The 18,249-nt window shown below is 37.1% G+C and overlaps 1 protein-coding gene across 4 annotated transcripts in view; it reads left to right on the top strand.

Annotated features, from left to right (window-relative positions):
• Window positions 1–18,249, top strand: part of ZNF410 (zinc finger protein 410) — a 38,258-nt gene that overhangs the window by 6,627 nt on the left and 13,382 nt on the right. For 2 of the 4 annotated variants that reach the window (XM_008699918.2, XM_008699909.2), the window contains exons 2-7: window positions 5,702–5,884; window positions 6,935–7,070; window positions 10,306–10,524; window positions 11,697–11,888; window positions 16,012–16,162; window positions 16,770–16,951. In XM_008699918.2, the coding sequence (XP_008698140.1) occupies window positions 5,852–5,884; window positions 6,935–7,070; window positions 10,306–10,524; window positions 11,697–11,888; window positions 16,012–16,162; window positions 16,770–16,951 (913 nt within the window). In that variant the 5' untranslated portion in view covers window positions 5,702–5,851. Of the gene's footprint in view, window positions 1–4,245; window positions 4,266–5,701; window positions 5,885–6,517; window positions 6,554–6,934; window positions 7,071–10,305; window positions 10,525–11,696; window positions 11,889–16,011; window positions 16,163–16,769; window positions 16,952–18,249 lie in introns of those variants that run through there. The other 2 variants (XM_008699914.2, XM_008699924.2) reach the window with 2 other exon arrangements.

Here is an 18,249-nt window from a genome sequence, read left to right as displayed (position 1 = left end):
AAGCACTTATGCAGAGCTTTGTTTTCTGAAGAATTTTGTGATTATTTCTTTTGACCGATATATAAATAATCCTAGGGTAGATTTGTTTCATCTGTATTTCAAATGAATTTCCTAGGGCCCAGAAGATGAGTAGCCTGCCTAAGTCTCAACCAAAAAGTCAGAGGCAGAATTTAGATTTCTGTTTTAGAGACCTTTGATTTTTCTTTTTTTTAATAAACATATCTCAGCTTCTTTATTTAACTTAGCTACTTAATGCATAATTTGCTGAATTATATTGAGTGTACTGTAGAAGAAAAATGCAGTTAATCAGACTTCAGTTCTCAGGATTTATTTATTTGGCTAAAAACAGAAGGAGAATTGTTCTCAGGAAGGTCTAGATCATAGAGATTCCTATTGTCTTAAATCAGCTTTGCTTTTTTTATGAGTTCTCTTGTTACCAATTTACAGAACTTTTCAGGGCTGCCTGTGTTCTTTGCTTTGGTTCATTGCAAAGGTTTGTATTGCCTGCATTCTTTTTAACCTTTAGGCTGACTGTGGGATAACATATAACATTTTCTGCTATTATTAGCTATTAACATAATAGGATTGGCAGGGTCAGTGGATTTCTAAAGAGTAGAATTTCTGCTGGACCAAGGTTGTTTTCTGTAAGCAGTCTAATGTGCTTTGGTGGCCATAGGGGAACCATGCACACAGTAAAATTCCGTTGTTGCCAAGAGTAAAGGGAGAAAAGGGTCTAACTAGAACTACTTATTTCATATTTATTAATAATATTTATTAGACTAATCCCTGGGTGTCTGAGATAATTTTGTTTTGTTGTGAACTCTCTCCAGAGCCAAGATGCCTTATTTATGATTTGTGGAAAATACAAATTGATGGGCCTACCTTTGGTTGCTGATAGTTAAATGTCATTATCTCTTTTGTTATTTATGGGGCTAAATTAGTAATTTTTCTAATGTGAAAGGAAATAAGGGCATATAAATTTTGCCTGTCTACCAGATAAAGATTAGAAAAAAAGAACAAATATTAGTGTTCACATTGAAGAATTTGGGGTGACTACTCAGTATTACATTTCTTTTTTTTTTTTTTTTTAAGATTTTATTTATTTATTCGACAGAGATAGAGACAGCCAGCGAGAGAGGAAACACAAGCAGGGGGAGTGGGAGAGGAAGAAGCAGGCTCATAGGGGAAGAGCCTGATGTGGGGCTCGATCCCATAACGCCGGGATCACGCCCTGAGCCGAAGGCAGACGCTTAACTGCTGCGCCACCCAGGCGCCCCCAATATTACATTTCTAGTCTCTTATCTTAATTAATAGCATAAGAAGGCTCTCCTTAAGACCCATAATTACCTTAAAAATAGTTTCCTTTTTTTTTTAAACTTAAAAAAAAAAAAAGATTTATTTATTTATTTATTTATTTGACAGAGAGAGAGAGACAGCCAGGGAGAGAGGGAACACAGGCAGGGGGAGTGAGAGAGGAAGAAGCAGGCTCATAGCGGAGGAGCCTGATGTGGGGCTCCATCCCAGAAGCTGGGATCATGCCCTGAGCCAAAGGCAGACGCTTAACGACTGAGCCACCCAGGTGCCCCCCAAAATAGTTTCCTTTTGAGTAAGAGTAGTGCCTTTCACTCCACTGTCATGCAAATTGCATTCAAAGGAAGAACAATGCATTGAACACTATATTGGCCCTCATACTGGCAAATTTTTATTATGATTACTCTAAATATACTTTGACATAAAGCTAGGTAGTAATTCTTATCCTGCCAGTGCTGAAGCTCCCAGGAGCTCTTAATCAACTGCAAAATCAAAACAAGTTTACAAATAATTCAATAATAGCAGTGGTAGGGTCAGTGGATTTAAAAAAAAAAAAATTAACCTATGCTGAACCAAGATTGTTTCCTTTAAGCAATCTAATATATATTTATTTTTAATTGATGAATAGGTGACATACAATGTTAAATTAGTTTCAGGTATACAGCATAATGATTTGACAGTTTGATACATTACCACAATTTGATACACTACTCTGTGCTCACCAAGATAAGGGTAGTTACCATCTGCCATGATACAAATTTATTACAATATCAGCAGTCTAATGTTTTGATGGCTCTAGGGAACCATGTAGGTAGTACAATTTAGGCTATTGCAATTATATCAGTTGTTGCCATGGATTTATATCTTTATGAATGAGTATACAGTTGTAAACCACACCATAAAACAAAATTTAAAATAACATTCATATTTGGTAGAGATGTCGATTTGCTGAAATGCAGTACTTAAATTTGAACTTAATAGTGGAAAGATTTAGCCTTGAATTCAGTAATATATTTCCTGTGTTTCTACGTTTTAACTTCAGTAATACTATGCAGAGAATATCATACAAGGTATGTATTTAAAATGTCAAGACATTGTTAAGCAGCGTGTGATACAGGATTTCGCATGTAACCAAAACTGACTAGAAGTCCTTGAATGCCAGTTTTAATGAGGTATTGTTAAATAACTGCAGAGTTAGAGTTGCCTTGTTCAAATGAAGATAAGATTTGTGTTGCAAATGAGAACACACAGAATGGGAGAAAGTTTGTGCAAATCATATATCTGATAAGGGGCTTGTATCTAGAATATATAAAGAACTCTTACAACTCAACAATAAAAGACAACTCAATTTAAAAAGTGGGCATGTGATCTGAGTATTTCTCCTGAAAAGATGTGCAAATGGTCTATAAACACATGAAGAGATATGCAACATCATTAGCCATCAGGTAATGCAACTCAAAACCGCAATGAGTTACCATTCACACCTGCTAGGAGGGCTATAATAATGTGTTGGTGAGGATGTAGAGAAATCCACTGCTAGTGGGATTATGAAATGGTGTAGACACTTTGGAAAACAGCCTGGTAATTCCTCAAGAGGTTAATCATAGAGTTACTATATGATCTAGCAATTCCACATCTAGGTATATATCCAAAAGAGTAAGAACATATGTCTACTAAAAAACTTGTACATGAATGTTCATAGCAGCATTATTCATAATAGCCAAATTGTAGAAATAATCCAATGTCCATTAAGCGATACATGGATAAATAAAATGTATATTCATACAATAGAATATTATTGGCAACAGAAATTAAGCACTGACTCATATTACGAGAGGGATGAACCTTGGGAACATTATGTTAAGTGATAGTAGCCAAGCACAAAAGATCACATGTGTAATTCCATTTATATGAAATGTTTCGAATAGGCAAATCCATAGAGACAGGAATTAGTGGTCGCCTAGGCCTGGTCAGGGGAGGGTTTGGGAGGAAATGGGGAGTGATTGCTGATAGGTACAAGGTTTCTTTTTTGGGGTGATGAAATTGTTGTAAAATTGGTTGTGGTTGTGATTGCACAACTCTGAATATACTAAAAACAATTTAACTGTAGTCTTTAAATGAGTGAATTGTATGCTATATGAATTATATCTCAGTGAAGCCGTTATTTAAAAATTTGCATTGCGGTTTTTGGAACCTGTTAAATGATGATGGGAATTGAGGATAGAAACAAATTTAATTGCATATTTGCCATCACAGTTCGGCTAATATACATAGCAAGTTGCTGTGTTAAAGATGAGATTCACACAGTACACTTGATAAGGTACTGAGTGCTCCGGTGCAGATTCTTTTAAGGTCAGCCTGCCTATGCTACTCTATCCTACTAGTCACTCTTTAGTTCATATAGTGCACATACAAACCACAAACATGGGCAACAAATTCGGGCAGAACTCAGTTATAATATGGATATCCATTTGTTCCAAGATAATGCTTGTGTTATTTTCTTGAAAAATTATCACTGAAATGAATATACTAAAATAAAAAGATATCGTAGATAACCATGGACCCTTGAGAAATGTGATGAGATGTGGCTCTTAAACTATAAGAGAGATGGCAGCTTCCTTCTTTAAATTGTTATTACAGCTTTGCAAAAGTATCTAAGATCTAGTACATGATTTTTCTCTTGTTCAGTGCACATATTCATAAACTTCATTTTTTTTTTCATTTTTCATTAGGTAAGGATAATGGAAACGCAGCAAGCATCATTGGTTTCTAAGAAACCTAACGAATATAAAAGGCAGCTAATAGTTGTCTAGTTTCTTAGAGATTTTACAATCCTGGAAACTCAGAGTTTGAGGAACCTTAAGAATAACCTAAACAAATATTTGGTTATTTCTTGGCTTCTTAAGATGAACTGGAATTGGGGAGAAGGACTTCTTAAACCCTGGTGTTTCAAGGTCAGACATAGATAGATGTAATCACTATTCATGCTGACCTGCTCTGGGCAGCAGTCCTGGTTCTGCAACTTAATAACTTGAGCAAGTGATGCACTGAGCCTTGGTTCCTTCCTCTGTGAAAAAGAGGGATGAATAAACAACATTGAACTATTATGTATAGAGCTTGAATTAGGAAGAAAAAATCAGAGATTTATGATACTTGATTTTATGTAGGAAACTTAAATAAAAGGACACTTTCATTTACATCTTGTGAATTGTTACTTTTTTATGATGAAAGTGAGGATTTCTGGAAGCTAGCAAGAGGGAGAGGAAGGAACCAACAGAGTAATAAAAATTTATTCCTGAACTTCTAAATGTCTTTTTTGCAGAGTAAGCCTGCCTTGTTCTAACTTTCCAGTCAACTTTGGTATTAATTGAAAACTCCCTCCTGAGTACATTTTACACTGTGTAATTACTTTGTATATGGTAGTGCTCCCAAGTTTAGCAACAATTGTACAAAATACAGAGGACTCTTTTGTCAAAGTCTGAAAAAAATTAAGTGATAAAAAGTAAGAATTTTAATTATGGGGGAAAATAGCTACATCAGGGTTCCAAGGTTACTACTTTTGGGAAACACTTTTCAGATTTTGACTGTATAACTACTTTTAGAAAGATGAGGAAATTGAGAAAGGAAAAATAAGTCATACCAGCCTGCCACCTGATAGCTACTATCATAGTTGTATTAATTTCCTTTTACTTTTTTCTGTTCATATCTTTTTTTTTTTTTAAAGATTTTATTTGTGTATTTGACAGAGATAGAGACAGCCAGCAAGAGAGGGAACACAAGCAGGGGGAGTGGGAAAGGAAGAAGCAGGCTCATAGCGGAGGAGCCTGATGTGGGGCTTGATCCCAGAACGCCGGGATCACGCCCTGAGCCGAAGGCAGATGCTTAACCGCTGTGCCACCCAGGCGCCCCTCTGTTCATATCTTAACTAGTTTTAATAATAGCAAATATATAATTTTGTATTTTGTTTTTGTAATTTAACATGTCATTAGCACTTTTTGTTGTTGCGTTGTTTTTATAACCATATTTTTAAGTGACAGTGCCATAGTCTAATAAATCATTCCCTAAGTGTTGGGTATGTATGTGTATTTATATCTTGCTTGCAGTTGTTTATTGTTATAACAATATGAAACATGAAATTCTGTGGGCATATATTTTTTCTATTTTAAGACCTTTTCTTAAAATAGACTATTAGAAGTTGAAATTCTACGAAGTACAACTTTTAATGGATTTTGACATCTATTGGGCTTGTTCTATTTTAAAGCAAGTGTTTTGGTCTGAATTTTTTATTTGCTTGCTTGTTGTGATTTTCAGATGTGTAGAGAAGTGCCTTTGTTTATTTAGCTACATTTTTCTGCTACTCTAATTCTCTCTCTCCCTTATCCTTTTTTAGGCTAAATTGATTACCCACCCAGCACAGCATCTTACAGGAAAAGCATAGCATTTCCTAGAGGAATATGAGCATAACAGGAAGGTGTCACTGACTCTGAATTAAATTTTTAACCTATCCCCTGAACAGCTACAGGATTTGGAAGCTGAATCAATGTTATCAGATGAGTTAGAATCCAAACCAGAGGTGAGCCCAGGCAGTGCCTTTTATTTATTTACTTATTTTTATTTTTTTTTGTGGGCTATCTTCCAAGGTTTGTCCTTAGTTCAGGAAGTCAGGAAACTTCTGTAATGAGCCAGATAGTAAATATTTAAGGTTTTGTGGGCCATATTGTTTTGGTTGTAACTACTAGTTTATTATTTTTTCTATCACAAAGTACTTTCTCAAAGATTTAAAAACTCCTTTTTACCTATCACTTTTTATGTTTAAGTAAGTATAAGTTATTACAACCTAGGTAATTACATGATGACAAAATTTTATATGCATGATATATATGTGGATGTGTATATACATATATAAATATTTACTACCACAACCATTTTTCAGTAATTTTGTGTATATCTGAAAGTGTTTTCTTTCTAAATGTGATTAGAGGATTTAAACATTATTTATTATTTATTTTATTTTTATTTATTTTTTTAAGTAGGCTCCATGCCTAGCGTGGAGCCAAATGTGGGGCTTGAACTCACCACCCTGAGATAAAGACCTGAGCTGAGATCAAGAGTCGGATGCTTAGCTGGCTGAGCCACACAGACGCCCCTAAACATTTTGTTATTTTTATTCATTTCTCTTGCTTTAATTTTAGCACTTCTCTGTCACATAGTGGAAAGGTCAATGAATTTGGAATCAGGTTACGTAAGTTTAAAGAATTATTTCCCCTACTAGTCATGTGACCTAGATAAGTCAGTTGATGTCTTTGACTTGATTCCTTATCTTTATTTATTTTTTTGATTCCTTATCTTTAAAATACATGTTTAGTCTTACTGTTTTATGGTAAGGTTTAAATGAACCAATATAATACAGCTTTTCTTTGAAACAGAGCACTTGATAAAAATAGCTTTAAATGTTATTTCGTAGTTAATCTAGTTTTTCTGTGAATGTGGTTGAGACTAGTGAGCAGTAAAGATTTAATTATGCTATGAACTTTTGGTAAATTCAGAGGTTTAGATCATTCCTAACAACTTGTATTTTTCATTATTGTCTCTTCGTCTTCCCCTTTCTCCCTCCTCCCCCCAGCTCCTGGTACAGTTTGTTCAAAATACGTCCATCCCATTGGGACAGGGGCTAGTAGAATCAGAAGCTAAAGACATTACTTGTTTGTCCCTCCTTCCGGTGACTGAGGCCTCAGAATGCAGTCGGCTAATGTTACCAGGTAAAAATTAAGATTGCAAGAAATAAGATAAGCAAGTTTTAAGAGCTTAGCTTGCTCTGTCATACTGGTGGAATGGGATAAATGACTTTATAACTGACTGGTAAAAACTGTAAATACTGGGAATCATGGAGAATAAGCAACCATGGGAGTTACAAGTGCATTAGTAATTTAAGCCATAGTAACGGATAGGATCATTCATAGAATGTGAGAGTGAGAAGAAAAGACCAATGTGGAACTCCCTATTCAAGATACAGGGTAAAGCAGGAGAGCCTATGGAGGAGGGAAGAAGGGAAGGCTAGAGCAATAAGAGAAATATTGGTACAGAGTACGGGCATGGAACTTAAGAGAATAGTCAGTGTGTCAGATGCTTCTAAGAGGCCCATGAGATAGGAACTGTCCCAATGAGAGAGGACCAACAAGGCCATTGTTGACGTTGGCAGGACCTGTTCCATGGAAAGGGAATGGAAAGCCAGGTTGTAGAAGAGGGTTGAGGTATCACTGCAAGCTAAGTATAGTTGAGGAAGTAACTACACTTCTCAAGGCTCTCCTGCTATGGAAAGGAAAAAGAGAAGGACATAAGGTAGATGGCGGAATTCTTTTTTAAGATCTGAAATATTTGAGGTTGGTTTTATGCTAAGAGGAAAGAGCCAGTTAGAGAAGCTGCAAACAGAAAGAGTGGCTAATTAGTGGGGAGGCTCCAGGAGAGGTAGGAGTAACTAGAATGCTGATCATGATTTGTGAGATTAACTTTGGATGGGGAGAAGGAGGTCCTATTCCGTGACTGTTAGCAAGGAGAACATTATTTTTGGGTGCAGTGGGTTCTTTGTTTTCTGGAAATTGGAATATTTAAAATTTGGAATATTGATGTTAAATCAGGGGAGGGTCACCACCTATTGGTGATTGGTGATAGCTTATTATAAAACTTTCTGGTTACTGTCCTCTAGTGGTGTCCTTTTTTCTTAGATTTTTTGAAGTGACTTTAAAATCTTTTTCAGTGTTTTAAGGTTTAAGAAGGGCAGATACATTCAACCAATGTTGACTTAAGGTTTCCTTGTCTAGTTCCTAGCTTTTGCACATCTTCTGTCGTTCAACTCCTGTTTTTCTACTGGTATGTTGGAGTTTTCCCAGATCCTTGCGGATTTTCAATATGTGTACTTTTCCATGTGCTAATAAATTTTGATCTTCATTGGGCTTAAATTTTCCTCTCCTGATTTTATTTGTTGAATAATATTTTAACAATATTGACGTGAAAAGAACAACAAAATCAGTAATCTTCTTTTCTGCATTAACTTTAGGTTTAATTTTGATTAAAAATATTTTATTTTTTTAAAGTTTTTATTTATTTATTCATTTAAGTAATCTCTACACCCAGTGTGGGGCTCAGACTTACAACCCTGAGATCAAGAGTCTCATGCTCTTCTGACTGAGCCAGCCAGGTACCCTGATTAAAAATATTTTAGATAGCCAATTATCAATAATAATAAATGAAAACCTATGTACTCACCTCCCAGCTCATGAAACATAATATTACAAACACAAATGTATCTGCACATACCTCCCTAACTTTATTCCTCTCCCTCTTAAATATGTGTGTATCATGCATGGCTGGTATGTTTTCTTTTTAGTTGGGATTTGTGATAGATACAGAAAAGTATAAAACCTGTACTTATACATTTTGAAGAATTATTATAAAGGAGATACCCACCACCCAATCAAGAAGTAGAACCTTGCCAGCTCCCAAGCCCCCAGGGGTTCCTCCCTGATAAAGACAACTTCTGTTCTTCATAGGTCACCACTGCCCTCAACTGTTTGACCGATATTTGTTTCCCAAGTTTAACCACTGAGATCTAGGCAATGCAGTGTAATCTTACGTGTTTTTAGACCTTGGAATCATATGAATGTATGTTGTTGTACCTTTCTTCTGTTACTCTGTAGTTGTGAGATTCTTCCTTGCGTGTGTAGCTGTGGTTTTTTGGTTTCATTGCTGTATAGTGTTCTGTTATATGTTTGTAACCACAGCTTCTTTATCCATGATACTGTTGATGAATATTTAGTTATTTTCCAGTGTTTTACTATGACAAACTGCTATGAACTTCATTAAAAAATTTTTTGTGTATGATAAAATATACATAACTAAAGATTTGCGATTTAAACCAGTTAATTATTTTATTTTATTTTATTTTATTTTATTTTATTTTATTTTATTTTTTTAAAGATTTTATTTATTTATTTGACAGAAATAGAGACAGCCAGCGAGAGAGGGTACACAAGCAGAGGGAGTGGGAGAGGAAGAAGCAGGCTCATAGCGGAGGAGCCTGATGTGGGGCTCGATCCCATAACGCCGGGATCACTCCCTGAGACGAAGGCAGACGCTTAACGACTGCGCCGCCCCTAAACCAGTTAATCATTTTAATCACATAAACTTAACTGTTTAACCAGTTCTGTGACATTAAGGACATTCATATTGTACTATTTCATTAGACTTTGAAATGGCAGTACTATCCCTAGGCTTCCGCTTTCATTCGTGTAATCTTATCTGTTATCTTCCTTAAAAAAAATGATCTGCCTTTTACAAAGATGACTTGAAACCCCTGAAAACATTGGGTGCTTTAGCACTGTAGTGCAATTCCTCATTTTATTGCAACCAAAACCTTTGGAAATTCATTCCTTCCCTTAGAATAAAGTTCTAGAGAGCAAGTCTTCTGAATTATTTCTTTACATTTCAGTGTAAACCCAGAAGTATAATGAAACATATTTACGATTCTATAAAATTTTAGTGATTTCTCAGGCTGTGGCTTTCCCCCCCTAAGACTCAAAAGAACTGTCACGTACATGCTATAAAAATTAAAGGGAGGGATCTCTTCCCGAGAAAAATAATTTAAATTTAGATCCTATTCTTGAGTTAGTATTTATTGTATAAACTATATTTTTCGAGGGAAAAGTACTGATTTCTGGCCTTAAAAGGACAAAGGTCTGTAATGTCCAAATGTGGTGGGTGGTTGGTTGGTTTGTACTGCCAAGTGTCAAACGAGTCTGTCCCTCACATTTTGGCTGACTCCCTTTAAAACTGAAAGTTATCTCTCTGTTCTCTTCTGAGGGAAATTTTGTATTTATAGAATAAAAATGCTGCTCCTCCTGTAAGGGATGTTATAAGGGTATTCGGTGCTGTGTATCAGAATGGCGAGCTCTGTGGCGATAGGTGCTACATAAAGCCGTGGTGTTTTCCCTTTGCTAGATGATACTCCAAGTCATACAAACTCCTCCAAGGAGGTCCCTTCCTCGGCTGTGTTGAGAAGCCTTCAGGTGAATGTGGGCCCAGACGGAGAGGAGACAAGGGCTCAGACTGTACAGAAGTCCCCGGAGTTTTTGTCCACTCCAGAGTCTCCTAGCTTGTTGCAAGATCTACAGCCAAGTGATAACACTTCTTTTATTCTTCTTAACCTAACAAGAGCAGGTATTCTTTTATCCTTTTCTGAACTCTGCTCATGCTTAAGAAAAAAACTGGGGGGGTGGTGGTGCATATTTTACTCAATCATACTTAAAATGGAAAGAAGCCTTATTATTACTTTAGAGAATTGGTATAGTCTGGTGATAAGTTGAATGTGTAGAGGGAGAAGGCAGACTTTAGGATGACTCAGAAGTTTCTCGTTTGGGAAATTAGGGTGTGCCATTCAGCAAGATAGTGAGCCCAAGAACAGGGTTGGGGGGACCATGATTTGTTCCAGTTTGTGGTTGTTGTTGTTGGGATTTCAGAGGGACATTCACGAGGAAGTGTCCTTTAGAGAATTAGAAACAGGAATCCAGAGTTCTAGAAATGTTTTGGTGCTTATCAGCATTCAGGAAATGTCTGAAACAGTGAACATGGATTCTTTGATTCAGGAGCATAAACAAAAGAAGGCAAATCTGGGACCCTGGAAAAAACACATTTAAGAGGGTAACAGAAGAGTAGGGAGGAGCTGCTAGAGAGGATAAAGTAAACAGAAGAAGAGTGGTATGGGAGAAGCCAAGAGAGGGAAAATGTCTTAAAGAAGAAAAGGTAGTAAATTATGCCAAATACCACAGGATGGGCTCGTGAGATGAGGAGGGAAGTGCATGTCTGGTGACCCGAGCAAGAGCGATTGTTACTGAGGGAGTAGAGGAGAGGCCAGGGTTCTAACCATGGTGGGGAGCGGATGACAGGTGAGAAAGTAGATAAAAAAAGTTAGAAGGTACACTTGCAGGAAACTTGACTGTGAAACAGTGAATAGCTAGAGTAGTACTAGGGATTTTCTCTTCTTTTTAAAAATAAAGATGGGTGAGACAGATTTAAAGGCTCTAAGGGGAGGTTGTAAGGTGGCCAGTAGAGAGGAATGGCTTGTAGATGGCAGAGAGAAGATGATGGAAGGGTGGGAATCAGGATACTAGCTTGCTTGCCCTGGGGGGACAGCTTTGCCTCTGAATCCAGAGGAGGTAAGAAAGATAAACCTGGGAGTGGAAAGGTGATAACCTAATGTAGTAGGAGAACAGAAGCTTGAGGTGAGAGGTGAAAATCTGGACTAGCTGATTCAGGCCACGAAGTATCTGGGCCAGGGCTGATAAAAGGGTAACTTGATGGGTAACTTTTACATATCCTCTTGTTTCTTCCAGGTCTGGGCTCTTCAGCTGAGCACTTAGTATTTGTACAAGATGAGGCAGAGGATTCAGGGAATGATTTCCTCTCCAGTGAGAGCACGGACAGTAGCATTCCATGGTTCCTCCGGGTTCAGGAGTTGGCTCATGATAGTTTGATTGCTGCTACTCGTGCACAACTGGCAAAGAATGCAAAAACCAGCAGCAATGGTGAGAACCCTGTGACGTTTTCATTTCCAGTATTCCGTGTGGAGATTTTGGTAATGCAATGACTGTATTTTGAAATGACTGCAATCTAAGTTATTTTGTTGGTGAGAGCAGACAGCTAGAAATGTGTATGTTGTTTGTCTTATTTTCTGTAAAATAACTCAGCTATGCCAGATACGTGTGCAAAATCAACAACACTAGCATTCTCAATTGTCAGCTTTAAATAATGTACAGAGCCCCTTTAAAGGGAAAACATTTTCACAGATCAAGATGTTATCTTGAATTGTTTTTATTGTACTGATCCCTATACTTTGAGCTTTTATACTGTTATAAAGTCAAAACAGTATTGCTAATTAATAGAAATAAAACTACAAAACCAGTGAAAATAAAGTTAATATTTTATTTTGGCAGATGATGGTGTTTTGCTGAAACTGAATTGCTACTCATAGCAGTTTAGCAATTTTAGTAGCAGCTACCACTGCCTTTTTTTTTTTTTTTTTTTTTGGAACCCATTCATCATATGACCTTAAATATCCAACCAGTCTATAGGGCTGTTTCTTTGGAGTTCAGCGTGCCTGTACTAACTCTGTGCCATTTTTCTTTATCCAGTAGTTTTCAAATGTAGTCCTTGAATCATCAGCATCACCTGGGAACGTAGAAATACAAATTCTCAGGCCTCATCCTACTGAATCAGAAACATGCGATCTTTTAGTAAGCCCTCTCAGTGGTTCCAGTACATGTTAAAGCTTGAGGACCATGACTCTATTCAAACCACCCCTAAACCAGTGCACAACCTTGGCTCATGTAACATGCTCTAATACTTTTTGTTTTAGAGCTGCTTGTATATTTTCTCTTTAATCTGTGACAGTTAAGGTACTACAACAAATTATGAAGGTAAGGTACACATTATCATTATCACAAACCAAGCTTAAGCACTGAAATCTTATGTTGGTACATGGCTGTTTGGAGCTCATGTGGCTGATCTAGAATATGCTTATGATTCTTTTGTGATTACTATGCAAGTGAAAATAAAAAATTAAAGACTTTCTCAAGGATCCCTGAGAGTATTTCAGGATATTCCAGTTTTAGAAACATTAACTTAAATCTTTTCTACATAGAGAACTCCAAACTTCTTTTTTTTAAGTTTTTATTTAAATTCCAGTTAGTTGACATACAGCTTAGCATTAGTTTCGGGTGTACAATATAGTGATTCAACACCAGGTGCTCATCACAAGTGCACTCCTTAATCCCCATCACCTATTTCACCCATCCCCCCCACCCACCTCCCCTCTGGCAACCATCAGTTGTTTTCTAGTGGTAAGAGTCTTTTTCTTGGTTTGCCTCTTTTTTTTCCCCTTTCCTCTTTTGTTTCTTAAATTCCACCCGTGAGTGAGATCATATGGTATTTGTCCTTCTCTGACTGACTTATTTCACTTAGTGTAATAGTTTCTAGCTCCATCCATGTCACTGCAAAGAGAACTCCAGACTTCTGTTAATTTCAAGATAATTAGTTCTGCTTTGACTATCGTAGTGCTGCTTAGAATGGCCAATTTTACCATTTTGGGGAGGCTGTACAGTTCAGATTCTTCCTGGGATGCTTTTGCTAATTTCTGGATCCTGAAACCATCAGCATCTCATTGCAATAAGAAGGTACTGCTGTATGTGCTAGGAAGAAGCTGTGCAGGGAGGGAACTTTGGGTTTGGCATCTGGAGACCTGGGATCCAGACCTGGTGCCGTCATTAACTCATCCTCTGCCTGGGGGATTTAACCTTCTTAGCTGCAGTTTTCTCATGATCAGAACACAGAGATCAGGTAGCTTACCTGATTGGGTTGTTTTGGAGATATTTAAATAAGATTCTATCTGGGAAATGCTTTATAATCAGCAAAGCATTGTGTGGATGTTTTTATTACTCTCAAAATAATGTTACCTTACTACCTAACAACTACCTTGTGTACTTGAATATAAAGTGAGCCCAAATATATGATAGTCTTCTATTTTGTCAATGAGCTGATTCCATAAAACCTTTTTAGGGGGCTAACTTAGATATCTAAACCATTAGGCCTATAGATAAAATTAAACACTGTAAGTTGTTTTTTGAAAATTTTATTACTTTGATTACACACACATTTTAAATCATGAAATATATTAACTTAATATTGCTTTTTACCCACTAACATAATGAAATGATTTTATTTGGTATTTAAATGCATCTTTAACATAAATATCTTTGTCGTTACTAAAGCCATTTTGTGAGTCCTGTAGTAGTTTCTCACAGCACATCTTCACTTCTAAGTTGATTGAAATACACATATATTTAAATTTTGTATATGATGCTTTATATAAGGGGTTAGCAAAGGGCCAAATGACCCCCTGTTTTGTAAATAAAGTTTTGTTGGAACACGGGCATCCTCATTCATTACAAATTGTCTGGCTGCTATAGTGGCAAAGTTGAGTAGTTGTGACAGAGACCGTAAGGTCCTCCAAGCCAAAAATACTTAGTGTCTGGCCCTTTACTGGATAAGTTTACTGACCCATGCTATCTATGATACTCTCACTGGAAATTTTATCCCAAATGCAAAGACCTCACATAACTGTGGGGTCTTTAAAATGTTTACAGTGTTATCCAACGTGTGTTATATAAGGTGTTGAATTTCTTTGTCTTTCTCTTTTTTGGTGGGGGGAACCAGTTCATCAGATGATCTCTAAATATCCAAAACTATCATTGGTTGATGTCATTTTAAGCTAATTCATCTTCTGCAAACAGTTTTTTGTATTTTTAAGGGATTAATTTCATAAGGACTCAAATACAGGGCAATTCACTATTTTCTGAGCAGTTTTTAAATTTCATGATTTTGTCAGTGTTCTCGTTTTATCTACAACGTTGAATGCACAAAGCCCCAAATGTCAGCGGTTTAAATTTCTGTATTAGCGTGGGATTTCTACTGATCTTTCATTAGACATTAATTAGCTGGAGTTCTGGAGTTGGTGGGGAGTTTCCTTTATGGTATATACAGTTTTGTACTGTTTAAAATTTACCTATGTGCAGCTCTTTTTCAATTGAATAAAAACTATGTGGGACAATATTAAAAAAGAAAAAAATTAATACTAACTAACAAAAGGCATCTTAGATTCTACTCTGACCTTGGAGCAATTAGTTTTATGATTAGCTCAACTGTCAGGTTCCAGGAAATGTGATGGGCACCACATTTATTGTCCCTATTCTTGGCTTTTGAGAGGGAAATTTGGAAATATAAATCTTACTTCTGAGGTATATGTAGTAGAAAGATAAACTCCGTTTGTTTGTAGCGTAATTAAGTAGTCGTAAATATTTTTCTCTGTTGATATCCAACTATATCTTGAAGGCAATGAAAGAAAAGGAATACTACGTGTAAATCTGGGATTTATATAAAGCTTTAATTAATTGATTTCACTTAAATTTAAGGGAGGCACTGCATTGCACGCTCCTCTTCTTCCTTCCTTTTGTTCTTCTGAACAAAAAACCTCAGTTGATGTTATTTCTAGCTTTTTAAAATGTGGTTAGAAATTATAAAATCAGCTGAGTTTTTGCATTCTTAAAGTGGCACAGGAAATTAGAAGGATATTCTTATACTCTAAAATGATAGAAATAGCCAATTGACCTCAGAAGATAGAAATCTAAGAATGATCATCTACAAAAGAAATCACAACCATAAACTGAGAACTAAGCCAGAATGGCTGCCCCTCCTAAAATAAATATAAATTCGGTAATACCTAGAACAGGAAGCCGTCTTTAGCATCCCACTCCAGGTGTTGACGTATATGCTTTCCTGCCAATTTGTGTAATGCAGACTGGGTTTAACTCTCCTTTTTTATGTGAAACCATTGTGGACATTTCTTACATTTGCCAAAGAGGCCTGGTCTTGTGAAACAAAGCATGATGGCTTTTGATAATTCTCTGGAGTAAGGGGGTGGGAACAAATTGTGTGCTCACTTCTGTGGTTGATGGATATAAAGAGAGCTAGGGAGGCTGAAGATAGATATCTGCTTATTGATCAGTAGGAGTAAAGTACAGGAGCTTTATTGATTGAACCAAAGTACCTCAGCAGCTTCCTTCCCTGGATTACAAATATGTGACTCTGTTACAGGAGAAAATGTCCACCTCAGTTCTGGTGATGGGCAGCCCAAAGATTCTGGGCCCCTTCCTCAAGTGGAAAAGAAGCTCAAATGTACAGTTGAAGGCTGTGACAGGACATTTGTGTGGCCAGCTCACTTCAAGTACCATCTCAAAACGCATCGGTGAGCATAGCTGAGGTTCCATACTTGGAGCTCAAGAATGTTGATGCTTCTGGAAGAGCTTGTCCCCCAGTTGACAAATTAAAGGAAAGCAGGGGCTCCAGTTCACTTGCGATTAAGATATGTTTTGTTTTTTAATAGAAAGGTTTGCATTGTCTCATTTACCTCATTCTTCACAAATATTTAATAAGACATTTGGCACCTAAGCATCTTAGAACAAGAGTTCTGGAATCTCATTATAAAATATAATTTCTTGGAAAACTTAAAAAAAATACATAAGCATGGGTGTCACTCATAAACCTGTGAAATCAGTATTCAAGAAGTAAGGTGTGGGGCACCTGGCTGGCTCAGTTGGTAGAACATGCAGCTCTTGATCTTGGGGTCATGAGTTCAAGCCCCAAGTTGAACTGGGCATAGAGATTACTTTTAAAAAGGGGGGTGGGGAGTAAGGCCTGGGGCATCTGTGGTTTTAATAAACTTTAGATGATTCTGGTATATCCAGGTTTGGGATTTACTGTCTGCTTTGAGAGGCAATACGAGCTTGGATTTGTCCTTTCTAGCAAAGAGCATTTTCAGGTATTGTTGCTTATGTGATTTTTTTTTTTTCCAGAAATGACCGCTCTTTCATCTGTCCTGCAGAAGGTTGTGGGAAAAGCTTCTATGTGCTGCAGAGGCTGAAGGTGCACATGAGGACCCATAATGGGGAGAAGCCCTTCATGTGCCCCGAGTCTAGCTGTGGCAAGCAGTTCACTACAGCTGGAAATCTGAAGAACCACTTGCGCATCCACACAGGTGCGTGCAACCCCAGCGTTCCTGTAGTTAATCTACCCCTTGGCTCAGGGTTTGATTGCCTATCCTTAGGAAAGGCTCTGAGGTGGGAATAGAAATGAAGGTTTAGGTTTGTTGCTAGAACTCTGAAAATGGAATTTCTTTTTTTCACATGCTTCATGGCACTTTTCAGTTAATTCGGTAACATTTATTGACCTTTCACCTGTGTGTGAGGAATGGACAGTGTTGATTTCTGCCTCTAGGAACCTAAAGTGTAGGAAGGGATATAAGACCTTCTCTGATAACAATGATATGATGAGATATGGACAAAATCAGTATTTCCAAATATCTTCAAATGTTACATGGTTGTAATTTTGATCGGTAATATTTATTGAATCACAGAAACCATACAGAGCCTCTTCCAGCCACTAAGTGGGATAAGGTAAGGGGGGAAGTGCAAAAGCTAAGATGAATGCCTGACTTTGAGGAGTTTGCTTGAGAAGCAGAATGGGAAAGTGACTTGATCTGAGTCAAATAGCATGTTAATATCAAAAGTGCAAAGAAAGATACCCTGAGTCTCATTCTAAGAGTTTCAAGGGTGATTTTCCAAGCCGCTTGGCCTAAAATGTGCTAAGTTTCTTGTCAGAGCTTAATCACTGAACCGAGACCAGTCTCTTAGGATGTGTAACTGTTCTTCCCCACTTCTTTGCCACTTTCTTTGTCTCTTTTTTCTTCTCGCATTGCTAAAATGACAGTAGGTAAAATTAAAGGGCATTAAAAAGTGAAACCCAAGCTGAAGCCACATTTGTTCCAGGTATGTCCCTGTGATTCCTGCTAGGTGGACATTACTGTTGGATATGTTTTAGGGCACAATAGCTCTGTTCTCGGCTTTTTCTTGAGAGACTAAACTATACTTGCTCCAAGAAGCACTTTGAATAAAAGAACAAAAAAAAACATCTTGCAGACTAGAAAAGGGAAGAAGTAGAGTTTACCATGCTCTGTGGTTGAATTCATTAACCTCTTCATCCTCGTGTTGCTCATTCTCTTTGTAGATTGGATAAAAACTGAACATCTTAAAATGCTTTCTTTTACTGTGGAGTATGACCTTATTTTCTCTCTTCATTCTAGTTCCTGCTAGCTTTCCCTTGTTAATCTCCTAATTGCTCATCATTTCCAGAACTTGTCGTTTCTCCCATTTCACTCGGCGTGTCTCTCGCTGCAGTCTCAGGGCACAGTGTAATCATTTCTCCTGGATGCCTCACAGATCCCAGTTGCCAGAATTATATAATATTAAAAGTTAGCATTTATTGAGGCAATTTAGT

Source organism: Ursus maritimus, unplaced genomic scaffold, assembly GCF_017311325.1.
Source record: "Ursus maritimus isolate PB19 unplaced genomic scaffold, ASM1731132v1 scaffold_25, whole genome shotgun sequence".
NCBI classification, from domain to species: domain Eukaryota; kingdom Metazoa; phylum Chordata; class Mammalia; order Carnivora; family Ursidae; genus Ursus; species Ursus maritimus.
This window is presented reverse-complemented; position numbering and strand designations above follow the sequence as displayed.